The sequence below is a fragment of the Talpa europaea genome (assembly GCF_964194135.1).
Source record: "Talpa europaea genome assembly, chromosome: 12".
NCBI lineage: Eukaryota > Metazoa > Chordata > Mammalia > Eulipotyphla > Talpidae > Talpa > Talpa europaea.
Genome location: NC_140079.1, coordinates 87,292,813 through 87,313,167, shown reverse-complemented (window position 1 = coordinate 87,313,167; position 20,355 = coordinate 87,292,813). Strand labels below are relative to the sequence as shown.

The 20,355-nt window shown below is 46.7% G+C and overlaps 1 protein-coding gene across 1 annotated transcript in view; it reads left to right on the top strand.

Moving 5' to 3' along the window:
- Positions 1 to 261: 261 nt before the first annotated feature.
- The window catches only part of IL21R (interleukin 21 receptor), a gene marked incomplete at both ends in the record, with an annotated part of 29,550 nt that continues 9,456 nt past the window's right edge, over positions 262 to 20,355 (top strand). The window contains 2 exons of the mRNA XM_084250210.1: positions 262 to 332; positions 19,496 to 19,557. Of these exons, the coding sequence (XP_084106336.1) occupies positions 262 to 332; positions 19,496 to 19,557 (133 nt within the window). The remainder of the gene's footprint in view (positions 333 to 19,495; positions 19,558 to 20,355) is intronic.

Sequence of the window (20,355 nt, the reverse complement as noted above, 5' to 3'; positions counted from 1 at the left end):
TCTTGCTCTTCCTTTGAGTCTGAGTTTGCTGAATTTTGTCCCCCACTTTCTTAAGCATCCTCTGAAGATGTCTGCCCCTCTTGTGGGGTGCTTGCTAGCAAGATGAAACCTTCTTGAGAATTTTTTGCTGTGGTTCCCTGCTGAGTCCTGTAAGTCTGTGACTGCTGGTCCCGGACAGCTCAGTATGCCCGTCTGGCAGATGGGCAGCGAGCCGTCCAGCGGGGAACTGGCCCAAGGGAGGCTCTTCTCCCAGGTGTCGCAATGGGCCTGCTCCCGGCGCTGCTGCAGGAAGCAGGCAAGCTGGGTCCCAAAGAAAGAGGCCGGGCTCGCAGGTGAGTGAGGGAAGCAGGCCAGGTTGCAAACTCTGCAAGTGGGGGGTGGTGGGGTCACAGCCATACCTCCCCAGGGGAGCTGGAGCAAGCCCCTGGCCCTGCGTCCTCAGTCTTCACCAGAACCAAGTGGGGCTCTCCAGTGGGGAGCCTCTGGGTCCAGTTATGCCACCTCTGCACCCCCTGAGGCTCAGTTTCCCCACAGATGAGATGCATTGTCTCCTGCTGCGCTGCCTGTCCCCGGGTCATGACATAACGCCTGTGGGGGTGTTGTCAGCCGTCTGCCAGAGGTAATGTCACCCTGTGGCCCCAAATGTCTTCCTAGCAGGTGACCTTTGCTGAGCAGCAGACCTGCCAGGGGCCTGGGTCCCCTCCTGCCTCTTGTCATTCACTGGGGAGGAGCCTGCGGCCTTGTGGGCGGAGCGGAGCGGCGGGAGCCTCACCACATCCGCCTCTTCCTCCCCACCCTGCACATGCAGCGGGACAGGGACGGCAGCCACCAGCGCTGCTGCCTCCTCCTCGGACTCTCTGCTGAGTGACCCATGGGCTTGGGGTCCTACTGCCTGCCTGCTTCCCCCCGAGTGTGACTGACAGCCCCGCGGTCATCTGCCCTCCAGCCTGTCTGTCCATCTGTCTCCATGTGTCTGCCTGGCCAGCCACCTGCCTGTTTACTTGACTTCTGTCTGTCTGCCTGCCCCACCAGTCCTTGCCTGCTGTCTGTCCAGCCCTGCCGCCGTCGGTTGGCCCTGCCCCCCACCTCCATCTTCTATCCTATGTGACCTGTTGGGGACATGACTATCCCTTGTCTGTGCACTCGCCTGGCTTTCTCTGTGTGACCTGCCTCTCCGGAACCCCGCTGCCGTCTGTCTGGTGACAGGTCACATACTCCTCTGGTTAGTGACTCTGGGCAGGTGGCGGATCCCACCCCAGGCCCTTGTCTCCCACCCCCAAGCCGAGCTCAGCTGCCACCCCCAGGAGTCCCATAGATCACCTGGTGCACACGGGATGGATTCCTGAGGATGACGCAGAACAGCAGGTATCTCTGCCCCAGCCGCCCATCTCCACGGGGCCTGGCATGTTCTCTGCCGGGAGAGACCCGTTCCTTGCTCGCGGTGGAGGACGCGGTGAGGTCCTGTGCCCTCGACACCTTTGGGAGCGCAGAGCCCGTGGAGGGGAGCTGGTGTCTCTTGTCCAGCCCATCTCAGGACAGAGTGCTTTTTGAGGAGTCCGCTGGAGCTCTGGGGGGCAGGGGCACGGCAGAGATGGGCTGTCTGCAGAGACCGGCCTCCAGAAGGTTGAGGGCAGGGGGGATACCAGGTGGAAACCAGGTCCAGAGTAATTTTTTTTGTTTTTTAAAGCGGTTTATGTCTTAATACTAAATTCTTTTTTTTTTAATTTATTTATTTATACAAGCACTGGGTACAGTCAGAAGCACGGGAGGGTGAGAGAATTCACCAGAGCCAGAGCGGAGAGCAGAGCAGGCAGAAGGACCGAAGTGCACTGTTGAGGGGAGCAGTGGGTGGCAGGAGAGGTCTGCGCGCCATGTGGGACCCTCGCCCGGCGACCGGGGATCGAACCAGCGCTGCAGAGGCTGCGGGCAGCTTCGCAACCCAGCGCTCAACCGCTGCGCCACCAGGGAGGCTCCAGGTCCAGCGTATTTGACAGTCCCCGGGCTCCTGGGAGCCAAGCCTGCCGGGGTGGGCACGGTTGGAGACGGCGTGACGCTGCTAGTGGGCCATTTGTCAGGGAAGGGGGCATCAGCTGTGTGCCAGGCTCTCCTTCACCTCACCTGACCGTTCAACACCAGGTTGGTGTCCTCATTTCCCAGATCAAGGGCGGAGAGGCTCGGAGGGGAGTGTGTCCTCCCCCAGGTGACTCAGCCAGGACTGGCAGGTGACCAGGGGGCGGGTCCTGCCCTCCACAGGCTGTGCCGCGTCTTTCTCAGTGAAGCCCAGGGCTGGGCCGAGGGTGAGCAGCAGGCGGCTGTGCACACGTGCGCGGGAGCGGCAGTGCCCCGATGGGCGCCTTCTGAGGCCCGGAGGGTGTGCTGCTGCCGTGTGATAAAGAGGGAAAGGAAGGCGCGGGCACACACTCCAGGCAGAGGAGGGGGAGGAAATGCCTGGGGAGGGAACTGCAGCCCGTGGAGCAGAGCACTGGGGCTGGGGCACAAGAAAGTCAGGGGCTGAGCTCCCCCACCCAAGGAGGCTTGGAGTTTTAGATGCACGTGGTGTGTGTGTGGGGGAAATCTGGCGGTTCAAATCCGGCCGCGGGACTTCCTAGCCGGTGAGCTGGGGTGTCTGCTTCTTCTAGCCTCAGTTTCCTCATCAGCAAAATGGGGTGAAGAGAGCACCAACCTCGTGGGCCAACCTCGTGGGCTGGGTTGAGGATTCAAGGCAGAAAATGTGAAAGTGCTGGCTGGGCTCTCTCACCCTTCCCATTAGGAAGGGAGTTGCTTCAGGAGGAACTGGAGCCTGAGGAGGACGAGGGCCAGTCTGCAAGAGTTGTCAGAGGAGCAGGGACCCAGTCGGGAGCCCTCGCCCCCTGGGTTCTGGTCCCACCAGCACCAGCGCCCACCCTGCTGCAGGCTTTCTAGGGTATCTCCTTATCCTTGAAATACCAGAGGAAGCTGGTTGCCTGGTCCAGCCACCCTTAAAACAGTGTGAAAGAGTTTTAAATATTGTTTAGGTGAACATATGTGTGTTTTGAATGTGTATATGATAAGCATCAAGCTTCACATCATATAGAAATGGGGAGGGGTGACGAGGAGGGGTACATTCCACAGATGAGGGTACTGAGGCCCAGTGGGGAGAGCTTGCCCTAGTCTGCTGTGACCATAACATGCAGAGCTGGGTAGGCCCCCAGGCTGTCTGGTGGCAGGGACACAGCCTGCCGGACACGTAGCACAAAACGAGATTTTCCATCCTGGGGTGTCTCTGAAAGGGCCATTGGATCAAGGGGTCTGGAATGATCCCAGAGAGGCAGCCCTGATCTCTGTGGTGGGCTGAGTAGAAGCTCTGGTCCTGCCCACCCCACAGCTGGCAGGGAGTCTGGGTGCTCATGATCCCACAGTGCAAGAGATGAGCCCAGAGCTGGAGGTGGCCAGCATCCAGTAACATCTGGGACCAGAGGGGCGGGATGAACACCACAAAGGTTTTGTCCCTAGGCACTACGACTCCCACCTGCCCAATGGGGAAGAGAGGGGGTTGGAGGTGGATGCTGGAGCCCATAAGGTGCCTGTGGGCAGGGGGTGGGGGTGGGCTGGAGGACAAGGCTGTTCAAGAGCAGATGGACAGAGGCTTGAGTTGGACCAGAAGTTTTGAGAAGCACCAACTTCTCTGCAGTGTCAGGACTGCCCTGGTGCCTGATAAATAAATTGAATAACAGGCAGGACAGTCCTTCCTTCCACAGTCAGGGAGGAGAGCGGTGGCTCAGCCCTTCTGCACACAGCTGGGAGGTCCACCCTGTCAGGTGGGGAGAGCTAGCCCTGCTTATCAACATGCAGCTGGTTGTGATTTGGGGCTTTGAAATAGCCAGACCTGGGTTGACCCCCAGCGCCACAACTTAGCACCTGTATCACCTTGAGGAAGCCGCTTAACCTCTCTGAACCTCAGTTTCCTCATCTCCAATATAGAAATAAGTTCTCCTATTCAGATTTAGCTCAACATGTATTTTTTTTTTAAAGTCAGTCTCAAGCTTAATTTCTTTTATTTTTTTAAAGATTTATTTATTTATTTATACAAGCACTGGGTACAGTCAGAAGTACGGGAGATTGAGAGAATTCACCAGAACCAGAGGAGAGAGCAGAGCAGGCAGAGTGACGAAGTACACTGCTGAGGGGAGCAGCGGGCGGCAGGAAAGGTCTGCGTGCCATGTGGGACCCTCGCTGGCAACCAGGGATCGAACCAGCGCTGCAGAGGCTGCAGGCAGCTTCGCAACCCAGCACTCAACCACTGCACCACCGGGGAGGCCCTCAACATGTATTTATTGAGCAACTACTGTATATCAGGCACTATGCCAGGTCCTGGTTGCACAGACAGAGCAAGGTGTTGATGCAGGGAAAGACCTTAAAAGTGGCTCATGAGAAATGGTAGCCATTGTTTTACTGCAAATATCACTGCTAATAGTCATCTAGTTTCCAGCTACACACCTTCCAGCATATACTAAGTTTCTATCAAAGATGGATCTTACGTTGATTCCACCCCCCTTTTCATAGATGGGGAAACTGAGACTCAAGAGGGGGTGGCACCTTCCTAGAGTCACCTGGGAGTCATAACAAATGGAGGGAAGAAAACTATGAAGAGATGGGGGAGAAAACACTTACCCAAGAAGAAGGGGCTTCACCCCTCACAGCCCTTCCTCACATGTTTCTCTGCCCATGATCCCCAGTACCTCCCAAATTTGAGGGGCAGGGAACAGGGACCCCCCACACACTCCCAGGGCTCACAGGTGCAGCCGCCCCCACTACTCGGGTTGACGCCTGGCCAAGGGGACTTTCTGCGACAGCTCAAATCAGAGCTCTGAGTAAACTTGGAACTTCTGCAAGACCTGAGAATATTCCCCGGTGCGGGCAGGGGCCCTCAGAGGCTCTGAAGGGGTCACCTGCCTGCTGGTCCTCAAACTCGAAAGAAAGGTCTGTCACACAGATTGTCCCGAGGGAGGGGGCAAGTGCACCAGCCTGGCTCTCTGCTCAGTCCCTGGCCTCTCCTTGCTATGTGACCACAGGCAAAGCTCTGGGCCTCTCTGCGCCTCTATTTCCTCATCTGCCAAGAGGGCTTGATGACGTAGACTGAGATGAGGGCCTGCAAACTTTCTCTGGAATGAGTCAGCCACTCTCAGTCTGCTTTGGCCAGGGCCAGAGCAGGCTGGTGAGCGCCTGTGGGCAAGAAGGGGATGGAGGGCAGCTGTCAGGCTGGTCCCAGCCCCCCACCTCATGGCCTCAGGTAGTTGTGATTATTTCTCTGTCTTACATCTAACCCCACCTGGTCTGGGGCCGCTGGAGTGAGGTGTGAGAGGTTGCACAATGGGACAAGTTTGCCCTACATAGTGGAGATTGCAGGGCAGGTAGTAAATGCACACAGAGTGATTGCTGGCCGTGAGACAAGCTTCTCAGCCAGGAGAGGCTGCACAGGTTGAGAAAAGTTCCAGTAGAGAAAGGGTGTTCAGGCCAAGGAAAGACTGCATAGAGAGATATTCATGGCCCACCTGGGAAGACAGAGATTGAGAGGTTGCACAGGCTCAGAAATTGTACAGGTTAAGGGGAAGGACAGGCCATTTCCCATAGCCTAAGCTCTAATCCCAGGGAGCTAGCACACCTGTCCTCAGACACCCACAACCACCCCCCACCACCACCACTGGCAAAAAATATTTTTTAAATAAAATGCAACAAACACCCCCTCCTCCCTCACACACCTACCTCCATTGTGCCCACTCCCTGCCTCTTGCCCCCAAAGAGAGGCCCTCACACTGCCCTCATTCTACAGATGAGGAAACAGGTTCACAGGGGGGAAGAGATGTCCTACTGTGAGTGAGCAGCAGATCCTCCTCTCTGTACTGGGGCCTCTAGTTTCCCCAGCCTAGCGCTCAGCTTAGGTGGGAACTGGCTGTGTGACCCTGGGCAGCCCGCAGTCCCTCTCTTGAGAGGTCCACAGTACTGATCTGATGATAACAGGATCACTCAGATCTTGAAGCTGAGGGTGTTGCCAGGGTGAGGGGAAGTTCCTAGAGACAGTGACAAAGCCGATGGGAAGACCAAGACCCCGGGGGCTGCTTCAGGGCATGCCCCTAAGATAGCAGAGGCAGTGGTGCTTGGCCTCATTGGTGCATTCTCCAATCTTCAACCAGTTTTCAAGCACCTACTGTGTGCCAGGCCCTATTCCATGTACCCAAATACAGTGGTGAACCAAACAAGTCAAGTCCCAACCCCTGGCACTTATGTTCCTGGACAGAGACAGGTCATAAACACAAAAAACAGGAGCATTTACTAAACTAATCCTAATATTATGAAGGAGACAGACACAGGGGTGCAAGGCATAGAGCACCCCAGGGGACATCCACTTCAGAAGATGGATTCCTTCTAGGAAGGCAACACTAGAACTTGAAACTCAGGATAAGAAAGCAAAGAAGCAAGAGGAAAAGTATTCTGGGCAGAGGGAATGGTATTTGCAAAGGCCCTGAGGCAGGGGAGAAAAGTTGGAGCATGGATGCTTCTATCTTTATCAACTACATAAAGTCCCCACTGCATTGAATTAAAGAGAGAGGCATCCAAAAAGAATAAGAATTAACTCGGGAGTGTACAGTCTATAAAGGTTTAACATTAGGGTAAATGTTGCAGTCTGTTATGATAGAAAGCATTCTCTTCACTTAGTGGCTATAAGCATGTTTTGCGCACCTACTGTGCGTCAGATCACTGGGGATTCGGCAGTAATCAAGAAACACAGGAGTCCCTACCTAGACTGCTGTGGGTTGCCTAGATATTGACTGTAAATATCGCTGGCAATAGTAGTCTTGTAATTAGCCAACATGTAACATATGATAACATACAACACACAAAAACCCAAGAGCATGGTGAGCAGTGTGCTCTGGTGGAGTGATGGACCCCAGAGGAAGGAGTGACTCATACCTTGGAGAGGTCAAGACTGACAGAGATGACATTTGGACTGGATTTTGAAAGACTGAGGAGGCTGATGGTTGACCAGGGAGCGCAGGGACTTGCGGTGACTGAAACAGCACGTGCGAGGGTGTAGACGCTTTGTGCACGGGCCCTGGTTAAGCTGCGGGAACCTGCTGTAGGGGCGTCCACACTGAAAACTAGAGGGCAAGAGGGGTGTCAGGGGGGCAGGTTCTGAAATGTGTGTAATGTGGGGCTAAGGAATTTGGGGTTTTCTCTGAAGGGCAGTGGGGAATGGCAGCCGGCACAGTGGGAATGGAGACCGGGTGGGGGGGGGGTCACAGCTGGAGGTGAGGAGATCAGAGCAGAGGCCAGTGGGAGGTAGGTGGGCAGCAACCCTTGGGGACCAGAGGTCAGCTCAGATGCTCTTTCTTCTGGGTTCCCTCTCGGGAAGTCCCTCATTCTTGACACTTCCCCTTCTGGTGACCTGTTGGCTCTTGTTTCTAGCACTCCTGGGGAGTCCCACTCGCCCACCAGATTTCTTCTTGGCCCCTGTGGGAAACGGGCCATTTTACTTTTACCACAAACCTCACCTCTCACTTTCCAGCCCCAGCCCCCCGCTGGGCCCCCCTGGAGATGACAGCTGCCCTGAGGAACTAAGTGGATCGCATTCCCGAATCATCACTGTGCAAAGAAGATGCAGGGACGCCAAGAACGTGGGTTCTTTCCAGTCCAGCGAGGCTGTAAATGATGCTGCTCAGAAAATGGAGTGGAGCCGGTGCGGCTCGGTTACTCCACGCTCTCCGCGGCGCTGGGAGTTGGCCTCTTTTTCACCCAGCCATTTTGGGTGCTGTGTAGTCGTAGCTTCTGGAGATGTAAATTTGCATTCTCTTGATCAGTAGGGATTTTGAGCACCTTTTAATACGCTGTTGGTCCTTTTTGTGAAATGTCTAAGGTTTTGTCCATTTTTAAACATTGAGTTCGGTGTCATTATTGCTTGGTAGAAGTGAGTTCTTGAGATATTCTTTGTAGGTGTAAATTAGGCTATATATAATTATAAATGCATATACACTGTATGTATCATTTGTATTATGAATGATGAATATATATTATATTTATATAAAATACAGTTATATAATATGTTACATACATGTGTATATGTGTCTCTGTGTTTATATATGTACATACATATTTATATAAAATCTCTCATTTCTGTTTTTTTCCCTTTCTCTTAATGGATTATTTTGATAAACAAAAATTCTTAATTTTAATGAGATGCAAATGTATCAGTCTTCGTTATGGCTAGAGTTGTCTATGGGCTGTTTAAACAGTGTAGCCTGCCCTAAGATCATGAACATATCATCATGTGTTTCTTCTAGAATGTAGTCTTGGCTTTCACATTTAGGACTACAGGTATCTGAGGATTACTTTTATGTATGATTGATGTAAAGTAGACGGTCAAAATTTATTTTTTTCCATATGACTATCAATCTACCTTCATTATTTTTAAACCAGTCTTTCCCCAGGCCTTTGCAGTAGTTACACAAGTGTCTATTTCTGCATCTGCACTTTTCCATGGGCCGATTTGATTTTCTTTGCAATAGTATGCAGAAATTGTTATTTTTCTTGATTTTCAGAACTATTCTCAGCCCTTTGCATTTCCATGGAAGTTTTAAAACTAGGTTGTCAGTTTCCACCAAAGAAAATCCTGCTCAGATTATTTTAACCTTGGGATTTCATTGAAACTATTTTGGGAAATCTAACTTTTTTTTTTAGGATTTATTTATTTATTTGTACATAGAAGAACTGGATTGTAGGCCAGAGGTGTGAGAGGTGAGAGGATTCTCCAGAGACAGAATGGGGAGCAGAACAGGCAGATCTACTGAAATACACTGCTGAGGGGAGCAGCAGGTGAGACAGGAGAGGTCTGCTGCACCATGTGGGTAGCTCCCTGGCTGGGGATCAAACTCAGACTATAGCAGTGAGAGCATGAGAGTGCTGAGACTTAACCCCTACACCACCAGGGAAGCCCAGAGAACAAACATCTTTAAAGTATTAATTTTTCCAATCCATGGTCGTAGTATGTTCCTCTAGTTCTATTTTCTTTATTTATTTCTTACAGGTTTCTCTGAAGCATCTTTCATTAGAATTATTTTCAGGCATTTGATTTCATTAGAATGTTTGATTTTTTAACGTTAATACAAATTTTATAATTTAAATTTTTTTTGTATTTTGGTTATAGAAATACCATAGATTCCCCCACATACTTTTATTAACTTCATTATAATACTTGTATTATAACTTGTTGTATATAATACTTGTAACACTTTTCAAGCTGGACTTCTAGATATACAAAAAATGTCTGTCAAATCCAGCCCCCTTCAACTGAACACCACTCCTATCTTTGCTCTTGTAATATCTGTTGACCTCTGTAGAATCCAATGAGAAGGAGTTTTGTGGTGCAAATCAGAACATCTCAGCCTTGGATTTCATAAACCAGTAAACGTATTTTACCCTCTGAGGGTAATCCTCAGGGGATTAAAACGTATTTTTAGTGTATAGTAGAGTATTGTTAACTATAATACACTGTTATACAACAGATCTCTAGAACCTTCCATCTTGCATGTTTGAAACTCCACTCATCAAACAACTCTCCATTTCCCCCTTCCTTCAGCCCTTGGCAACCACCATTCTACTTCCTGTTTCTGAGTTTAATAACTTTAGAAATGTCCTATAAGTGGAATCATACAGTAATTGCATTTTAGTGATTTTTTGGTTTATTTCACTTAGCTTAAAGTCCTCAGGGTTCATTCATGTTGTGACACATGGCAGGTTTTCCTTCTTTTTTAAGGCTAAGTAATAGTCCACTGTGTGTATAAACCCATTTCTTCATTCATACTTCAGTCAACAATCACAAATAATACTGCTATTAACACAAGTATAAAAATATCTCTGAGAAATTGTTTTCAGTTCTTTTAGTTACATATCTAGAAGTGATATTCCTGGATTATATGGTAGTTCTATCTTTTATTTTTTGAGTAATTTTCATGCTGTTTTCCATATGGCTGCACCATCTTGTAACCCCACCAACAGTGCACAGGGGATCCAGCTTTTCCATATCCCATTGGCACAATTTTCTGTTTGCTTGCTTGCCTTTGTAGCCATCCTAACAGGTATGAAACGATCGCTTGTTGGGGTTTTGATTTGCATTTCCCTGATGGTTAGTGATGTTGAGCATCTTTGCATATGCTTGTGTGCCTATTTGTAGAAATATCCATATTTGGATATTTGGCCATATTTGGAGAAATATCTATTCAAGCCCTTTGCCCAGCCCCCTTTTAAAAAATGGGGCTTTGTTTTTTGTTATTAGGTGGTAGGAGTTCTTTTCAGATTCTGAATTTATCCAATATATATTTTGTATGATCTTCAGGTTATTCTATATATAAGATCAGGTCATCTGCAAACAGAGATCATTTTACTTCTTTCTTTCCAGTTTGAATGCCTTTCATCTCTTTATCTTTTCTAAGTTCTTTGACTAGAACTTCTAGCACTATGTTCTATGGAAGTGGTAAGAATGGGCATTTTCCCCTTGTTCTCACCTTAGAGGAAAAACTTTTAAGGTTTTTGCCATTGAGTATGAGGTTAACTGTGGGCCCTTCACATGTGACCTTTATTATATTGAGGTCATCTACTACTATTCCTGGTTTGCTATGTGTTTTTATTATAAAAGGGTGTTGAGTTTTGTCAAATGCCTTATTTTTAATTGGTCTGGCTTTTGCATCAATGGAATGTTGGCCTCATAAAATGAGTTTGGTGATATCCTCTTTGATTTTTTGGAAGAATTTGAGAAAGGAAAAAAAAAACAATTTGAGAAGGGTCAGCATTCAATCCTCTTTAAATGTTTGATAGAATTGAACAGTGAAATCACCTGATCCTAGAGTTTTCTCTGACAGAATTTTTATTATTGATTCAATATCCTTGACTATGTAGGTCTGTTCTGATAATCTGTTTCTTCATAATTTAGTCTTGATAGGTTTCTAGGAATCTATTCCTTTTTCTAGGATTTACTGCAATGACTAGGCCCTTGGGTACAAGATATTCCTGCGCCTCAGAGGTAAACTGTCAGTATTTGACTATTAGGGAATGTTAGCTGTGTGTGTGTGTGTTCCTTATCAGACCAAGGATTTTCTATACCTAGTTTTCTGACAGTGTTTTAAAAATTATGAATGGATGGGTTTGTAATTTTTTAGGGCTTTCTCAAGCTACTAAAATCATACACATTTTCTTCTTTATTTGGTTAATGTGGTGAAATAGACCACCGACTTTCAGATGTCAGACTAACTTGTGTTTCCGCAACAAGCCTCATGTACTAATAATAATGTATTATTTATTTGGTATAAAAATAATTCCAGTGGTTAGTTCACTTACATTGAATAAAGTTCAAGGTTAAAATCTTGCTATTTTTTTTCCCAATCTACTCTTTGTTCCCTTTTTCTTCTTCTTTTTCCATCTTTTAGAAGAATGAAGTTTTAAAAACTGGTTATCCTAGGTTTGTTGTCTATTAGATTGTTAGTTATACTTTCTTTTATAATTAATTGTCTTAGTGCTTATTTACATGCATACATGTTAGAGATTACAATATGCATACTTGATTATGTTGCAATCTGCCTTATACGAGTCCTTTTATCACTTGCCAGACAACCAGTGACTTTTAACTTTACTCACCCCTTTTTACCACTACCCATCAGGAAAATGCAAATAAAACCCCCAACAAGTGTTTATTTCATACCTGTTAGGATGGCTACAATCAAAGGCAAGCAAGCAAACATTAAACAGTGACAACAGGATATGGAAAAGCTGGATCCCTGGTGCACTGTTGGTGGGGTTATAAGATGGTGCAGCCATATGCAAAACAGCATGGTCATGTATTTTAATTTTTTATGTCAGTTAAACTTCAGAAGACATTATCATTATTATTTTAAGCAATTGATATTTATACTCTATTGTTTCTCATTTCTTCCTGTATTACTTTGCTTCCCACCTGGGGTCTTTTTTCCTATTACCCAAAAAATTCACTTTAGCATATCTTCTGATGCAGATCTCCCAGTGACAACTTCTCTGGTTTGCCATTTTTGGCCTGAAAAATATCTACACCTTCATTTAAAAAACTGTAATTAAGGGCCTCCCCAGTGGCGCAGCGGTTGAGCGCTGGGTTGCGAAGCTGCCCGCAGCCTCTGTGGCGCCGGCTCGATCCCCGGCTGCTCCCCGGCCACCGGAGGAGGGTCCCACATGGTGCACAGACCTCTCCTGCCGCCCGCTGCTCCCCTCAGCAGTGTACTTCGGTCCTTCTGCCTGCTCTGCTCCCCGCTCTGGCTCTGGTGAATTCTCTCACCCTCCCGCGCTTCTGACTGTACCCAGTGCTTGTACAAATAAATAAATTAATTAATTAATTTTAAAAAAAGAATTTATTAAAAAACTGTAATTAAGACCAAATTCTTACATCATAAAATTCACCCTCTTAACGTGTACAACTAGATGGTGTTTAGTGTAGTCTCAAAATTGGGCAGCCATCACCATTATCTAGGTACAAAATTTTCATCAGGCCAAACAAAACCCTTTTCTCATTAGCAGTCACTCTCCCTCCCCCCCACCCCGCCCCACTAAGCTCTCCCTTGACAACCACAAATCTGTCTTCTGTATGTGGATTTAACTATTCTGGACATTTTGTATGAATGGAATATCGTACAAAATGTGGCTTCTTTAGCTTAAATTCAAGGTTCCTCTATGTTTAGCATCTATTGATACTTCATTTTTATGGCTGGATATTATTTCATTGTATGGCTGTTCAACATTTTATTTATTTATTTATTTTTTAAAAAAGATTTCTTTATTTATTTATACAAGCACTGGGTACAGTCAGAAGTGCGGGAGGGTGAGAGCATTTACCAGAGCAAGAGCAGGGAACAGAACAGGCAGACTGACGAAATACACTGCTGAGGGGAGCAGCGGGCGCCGCAGGAGAGGTCTGTCGCGCCATGTGGGACCCTCTTTGGGGGCTGAGGATCAAACTGGCGCTGCAGAGGCTGTGGGCAGCTTCGCAGCCCAGCACTCAACCGCTGCGCCACCAGGGGAGGGCCTGTTCTACATTTTATTTGTACATTTACTAGTTGATGGACTTTGGGTTGCTTCCAGTTTGGGGTTATTATGAATGAGGCTATGAACATTTATGTAGAGGGCTTTTGGGGACCTGTGTTTTCAATTCTTTTCACTGTAAACATAGGAGTCAAATTAACCAAATACGTTGTGACACTGGATGAACACAGTGGTGGCACCATTTTGCATCCTCTCCAGCCATGTATGGGGATTCCAATTTTTCCACATCTTCACCCATACTTTGTATTTTCCTTTTCAAAAAACAGTAGACCTTCAGCAGATGTGAAGTGATACCACAGTGTGGTCCTTTTATGCATTTCCCTGTTGACTAATGGTGATGAGCATCTTTTCAGATGCTTATTGGTCATTAGTGTACTCATTTCTCCCTAACCTTTATCTAAATATTTATTTGAAATGATGCACTTCTATGGGGTTTAAAAAATAATTATATTAAAAGAAAGGGGATTACCCATATGATTCTCACATTACAGCTAGTGTCTTTTATTTTTTTCATATTGTAACTAAATATGTCAAGCAATTCATTAGTGTATCTTCTCTGGATAAGTGTTTATTCAAATATTTTGCACATTTAAGAATTGGCTTATTTAGATCTTGAGTTGTAAAAGTCCTTTAGATATCCTGAATACTGGACCCTTAACAAATATATAATTTAGAAATACTTTCCCCCATTTTGTTTGTTGTCTTTTCATTTTCTTGATACTGTCTTTTTTTGTTGTTGTTGATACTGTCTTTTGAAGCACAGACATTTTAAATTTTTATCTAGTCAATGTGTCTATTTTTTCTTTGATTGCTTGTAGTTTGGGTATCATGTCTATAAAACTTGCTTAACAAAAGTTCATGTAGATCTGTACCTTTATTTTACTTTAAGAGTTTAATACTCCCACCTCTTTTAGGTCTTTGATCTATTTTGAGGTAATTTTTGTATATGGTGTGAGGTAGGAGTGATGTAGGAGTCCAACTTCATTTTATTGCATGTGGATATCCAGTTATACTGGTGCCAGTTTTTCTAAAAACTAGTTTTTCCCCACATTGGGAAAAAATTTGGGACTTTTGTCAAAATTAATCGAACTTAAATGTTTTGGTGTCTTCCTGTACCCTCACCTTGACTCCACTGATTTATGTCTATCTATAAACCAGTACCACAGTGCATTGATTAGTGTAGCTTTAGTATGCTCTGAAATGGAGAAATCTGAGTCTGACAACTTTGTTCTTTTTCAAGATTATTTTGTCTATTCTCTCCCCTTACCCCATATGAATTTTAGGATCATCTCGTCAATTTCTGCAAAACAGCCAGCTGGGATATCTATAGAGGTTACTATGAATTTGTAGATTGTTTTGGAGGTGTCCAAACATTAATACTTTCTTCATGGTATTAATTCTTCCAATCCATGAACATGGGGTATCTTTCATCTATTCATTTAAGTCTTCTACCATTCTTTCAACAATGTTTTATAGTTTTCAGTGTATGCATCTTGTTATATTCCTGTTTTATTATTTTTATATAATTATAAATGAAATGACTTTCTTAATTTCACTTGTATATTGTTCATTGCTAGTATATAAAAATGCAATGGATTTTCTATTTTGCTCATTTATTCTGTAACCTTACTAACCTCACTGACTAGTCCTAATAGTTTTCTTTGTGTGAATTCCTTAAGATGTTGTATGTATGAGATCATGTCATCTATAAAAGAAATACTTTACTTCTTCCTTCTTACTCTAGACACCTTTTCTTTCTTTTTCATGCTTAGTTGCTTTGGCTAGACCCTCCAGTACTGTATGTAATAAGAGAACAGCCTTGCTAGTGCATAATCTGAGAAGGAAAGCTTTCAGTTCTTCACCATTAAGTCAAGACTGAACTACTTTTGATTTTTTCTTGTTTCCAGGGCAGAACTTTTTTTTGGGTATTTGCCAAGGTCCATCTTTCTTGCCAGACCTTGAATTCCAGTTCTTCATTTAGCATTTTGAAATTTCCAAAATCTCTTCCTACATTTTTAGCCTATTATCAATTGCTTTCTAAGTTTCTTGGCATAGAACACATTTGCAGTGACTTGGCAAATCATTTGTGGGGAAATTGCATGCAGAATTTCAATGCTCTTTCCTTCTCTCTGGCACCCTAGCCTCTCAAGTACTGTCTAACTTGCTTGTTTTCGCGTGCCTTCTAACAGTGTTTTTTTCTTTAGTTGCTTAGTTTTGTTTTTAATTGTTCCCAGTATGAGGGTTAGTCTGATAACAACTACCCCATCACAGACAGAAGTGGAAGTCCCCTTCTATATTTTATCTTACAAAGCTAAGATTCATTTTTCTTAAATTCTTTTTTTATTTTTTAAAAATTTTATACATTTTTACATCATTTTTCCTTTTTGCACAATGTATGTGTTTTCATCTAGGTTACAGTCCCCATATAATTCCCACCTCCCTTGTTTTGATCCTACTCCCTCCTCCTCATCCCCTCCCTAGTGTGTCGCTGGTTTATAGTTATTTTAAAATACTATGAAATAGTTTGAACATACAAAAAGATATAAGAAAGCTATAATCAACACCCTTGGTAACTTTACTCAGTTTTACCAAACTGTTGAGTTCCCAGAGTATTCCTCTTCGTCACCCCTCCCCCTTTCTATATGATGTGAAGCTTTATGCTTATCATCTACACATTCAAAACACACATGTTCACCTAAACAACATATAAAATTCTTTTACACGGTCTTAAAGGTGGCACAGGCAGAGCTGTTATGCATGTACTCCTTCTAACTTTGTTTTCACTCTGCATTGTGTTTGTGAGAGTCATCTGCTTTGTTGTGTGAAGCGATGATTCATTTTCACATTGAGTGATTACACCACGATTGATCTTCCCATATGCTTGCTGATGGACATTTAGGTTGTTTCCAGTTATTCACTGTTCATATCTGTGCTGTTATAAACAGAAAACAGACATCATCTATAACCTGCTTCTTGCATACATATGCTGGAGCCTTAGTAGTGTACTTAGGAGTGAAATTTCTGGGCTGGGGAGGCACTTGCTCAGGTTTCTTAGTCCATGCCAAAGGATTTCCCAGGCCAGTTGTACTAATTTACATTTTTTTAGCTGTGAATGAGAGTTCTCATTACACCATGTCCTCAGCAACATGTGATGTTGTCAGACTTAGTTTCTGCCCATCTGCCAAAATTAAAATGGTATGTCATTGCGGTTTTGATTTGCATTTCTCTGTTGGCTGTGGAGTCAAGCATTTTATGCTCTCCACAGCACCTATTTCAATCTGATTTCCTACCCCTGCACTTCTCCACTTCCCCTGAATCTCCTGAGATTTGGTCAGCGTTTAGTCTGAATTACCACAAACCCAGAAATCATTTCTTAACACTGGAGCCTACTGGATAAACACCTCTGTAGGGCTCCGCCACATCCTGCACTGTGCTGGAATACTTCAGTGCAGCGATACCTGCCGTGCTTACAACAAACCTGCAACACAGCATCATCAGCCCTGTTTCACAGGAAGGAAAGCAAAGAATCAGAAAGGTCAGGTAACTTGCCTAAGGACACACAGCTGGGACCCTCTGCCAGGTCCTCTTCACCCCTCTGTAGGAGATTGCAGATGTAGGGGGCTGCAGGGACTCTCACAGTGGGAAGACCTTGGGGCCCCTCCTGTGCTTCACTCAGAAACACAACAGGTGGTCTGGTGTGCCTCTGGGGAGATGGTGCTGTTGCCTATTTCATACTAGTTACCTGTCAATGGTAGTGATACTGTATTTTCTTTTGAGATATGTTTATTGGAGCAAAAACTGGGAAGCATGCTAAAGATAAACAGCAAGGAAATGATAGCACTGGTGAAAACTTTGAAGGCACTAAATGACAGGAATTCTGGAACTTTCCAATGTGACCTCACGGGCACAGAGACAGAGCCTGTGGCCCATGAAGGCTGAGTTTAGAATGACGAGAGGGGAAAAAATATTTAAGAAGACTCAGCAGTAGAATTTGCCTTGTGCAAAGCAAGAGATGCATGACAGGACCTGAGGTGCTAGGGGGATGGCGAGAAGCAAGAGTCCATCACCGTCATATGGTACTTTGTAGTTCACAGAGCACTGTCATACCTGCTTCCTCACTGATCCTTTTAGCTGACAGGTGTAGTGGGCTTCTTGTTTCCATTCTAAAGATGATAACTCATGTCAGAAAGCAGAAAAGCAGAGAAGAACTATTATTTACACCAAGATCCTTGGGCTTCTAATTCTGGGCCCTATTTTATAGCATCAGGTTTCTTGGATGGCAAGCAACAGAAACATAATTCAGCATGTTTGTGCAAAATGGGTGTTTTGGGCTTATGTAAGTGAAAAATCCAGGGATAGACATTAGATACGACTGGATCCAGGTCATCAAATGAAGCTATGGGGACTCCGGATCTGTATTTCTCAGTATTGACTTTATTTTTAGGCAAACTGTAAGAGGTGGCAAACATGGCTTCTGCCAGCTTCTCGTAGGTGTCCCAAAACACCTCCTTAGAAGAATTCTGGAAAATATCCTCAGGACTGCTGTCATTGTCCTTGTCTGGACTGGTCCACTCACTGTGGCCGGGCGAGTGGGTGCTTCTCTGGCCAGGTTGGGGTCGGGTACCCACCCTATGGAGCAGAGCTCCTGTCAGCTCTAGTTTGAGTCTTTTGCTAGAGGAGATGCCAAGCAGACAGAAGCAGCAGATGCACCCCTTGTACCCCTAGGGACCTGTGTGTCATGTGCGCAGAGTTGAGGAGTCTGAGGGATGAGGAACTTGGATCTGGGAGATGAGTCTGGGCTTTCTGCTGCGCTGTAAAGTTGGAGTCGCTGGGGAGTGACACAAACCGCTATGCCAGGTTTCATGCTGGGAGTGGGGTCATGGAGGTAGACAGGCACCCTAGTGAAGGGGGGGCAAATCCTCAAAATGTGGTAACTGGACTTGAGGCCAGATGAGATTTTCCCAAACATGAATTTCTTTTAATAGTGATACGATTTATTCTTAAATGTGTCGGGAAGAAATACATAGTTATAGATATTGCTTAGGACAGGTTGGAGTCAAATTTTTAATTGAATTCACTTATAGAAAACATAGTGAATAAATAATGGTGCACATGACTTACAAAGTGAGAAATTTTGGAAACTCTTAGCTACAGCTCTCTAGTATCCTTCCATTTCAGGTGCTCTAAAGTCCTTAGACGGTCAGTTGTGACTGTCTGTGGGTGATTCTGTGTCAGGGGTCATGCCTAGGGTTTTCTGCAAATCACCTCCTTGAATTCTCACCAGAATCCTGGAAGCAGGTGCTAATGTTTCTATGTCACAAGGCTCAGAGAGGGGGAAGTGACTGGCCGAGTCACACAGCTGGAAATCTGGTCCTCTCCGTGCCCTTCACCCATGCCCACTTGGTGACTTGTATTTGGAAAGCTTCTCCTGGAGCTCCCTTTGAGTGGGATCCCAGGCAGGTGGGTTCTTCCCATTGGGTTCAGGGATGGTGTCCGGAAGAAGCCTGTATGTCACTTGGTCCCTGGATGCGAGGCCATCCCTCCGGGCTCCAGTTCTAGCTACACTTCTGTGCACGCTGTTTGGGCAGGGGGCCTGGGCCTGGGCAGGTGGACCCACTGGCTTCTGACTGGCACCTCCCCAAGCAGACACAGAGCTGGGGGCACCAGCCAAGTCCTGGCATCACCACCCTGGTGATGGAGCTCAAAGTCCACTCTTCCTTGATGGGGCCCTGCAAAGAGGTCTCCCTCCATCACATCCAGGGCCAGGGCAGCCTGGCTGCCAGTGTGCTCACTCGTGTGCCCTCTGCTTGATCACCTGGGACAGCCTTCTCTTGGGCATCCAGTGTGGGTCACCTTTATGGGGAATCTTGGATTTGTTATTCATTAAGGAGCCAATTCACTGGGCTAATGGCAACATGGATGCTTCATGGAAGGAAGACTCTAGATCCTGCTACTCAAATACCACTTTCCCAACCAATGTCCCCTCCCCACTCCCACACCCCACCCCTCTTCCCCCTTCCGGCCTCCCTCCCTCTTTCTGTGCTAGAAGGATGAATGCCCACGTTTCACTGCACCACCAGTCAGCTGGGTTCATGGGGGCAGAGGAGCCGTGAGCAGTGAGCTTCTCCCTCTTGACACCCACCCCTGGCTTGTCACCTGCTCAGGGAACAGGAAGGAGGTGGGAGAAGCAAGGGCCCACCAAGCAAGTCCGTCATTTCTAAGGGGCAGAAATCCTTGTGGGGACCACAGGCTCCTCCAACTCCTGGGGCTTTGTATTCTTGTGGTTGTTGTTTTGAGACAAATCCAGACTCTGAGGCAAGTCTCCCAAGGGAGGGATGGGGCGAGAGGGAGGCTGTTCAGGGTCTGATGCTCCCCAGGCCCACCCTCAACCGCGCGTCTCTTCCAGGCTCCCGGGAGTCAGCATGCTGTGCCGCTGGGCCCCCCTGTTCCTGCTGCTGCTCCAGGGCGGTGAGTAGCTGCTAATGGCATGCAGGGGGAAGGGGAGGCTGGGTGGCCTGTGGGCCCCGGTGCATGCTGGAGGCCACAGGGGCGGGCCCCATGGCGTCTGCCCACTCAACACCAGCACAGGTGGTAGCTCCCTCCATCAGCAGAGCCCCCCTCAGCAGAGGGCCAGCAGCCAGGAACTCACGCATCTTCCAGGTGGCCAGGCCATATGAAGATAGTCTTCCCCTCTCATAGGAGGGTGAGAGACTCCATCCTTCCTTTCCACTGTGCTCTCCTTGGCAGGCTCCCAACCTTCAGAGTGAGGAAGTCCTGCCTTTGGTCTAACCTCAGTTTTCCCTTAAGCAAGACTTCTCTAGGAGATATTTTTCAATATATAGGATCCTCGGCAGGCACTGACATTCCCTGGTGTGGGGAGAGAGGCATGGACACCAAAGTGACCAAAGCCAGAGATGTTGCAATCAGAGGTCGAGACGCTGCAGACCAGAGCTGGAGAGGCCAGGTGTTAGGCTGCAATCCGGGAAGCCTTCCTAGAGGAGGCGGGGCGTAATGCACAGGTTCACTTGAAGATTGCACTGGAGGCTGGGCTGGGCCAGGGGCCCTGAGCCACCACTCTGCTGACTCATGGGCATTTCTCTCTGGTTTTTACCAAAAGACCCAGAACCTCAAGTAGCTGCTTCAGGAAACAGATGTTGTCCTTTCTGAGTGGTCAGCACACCCTCCTGGCTCAAAGGCCTGGGACTCACCCGCTACACTCTAGGTGCAAATCCAGAAAGAAGCCCTGCGGCATCCTGCCAGGGGGCA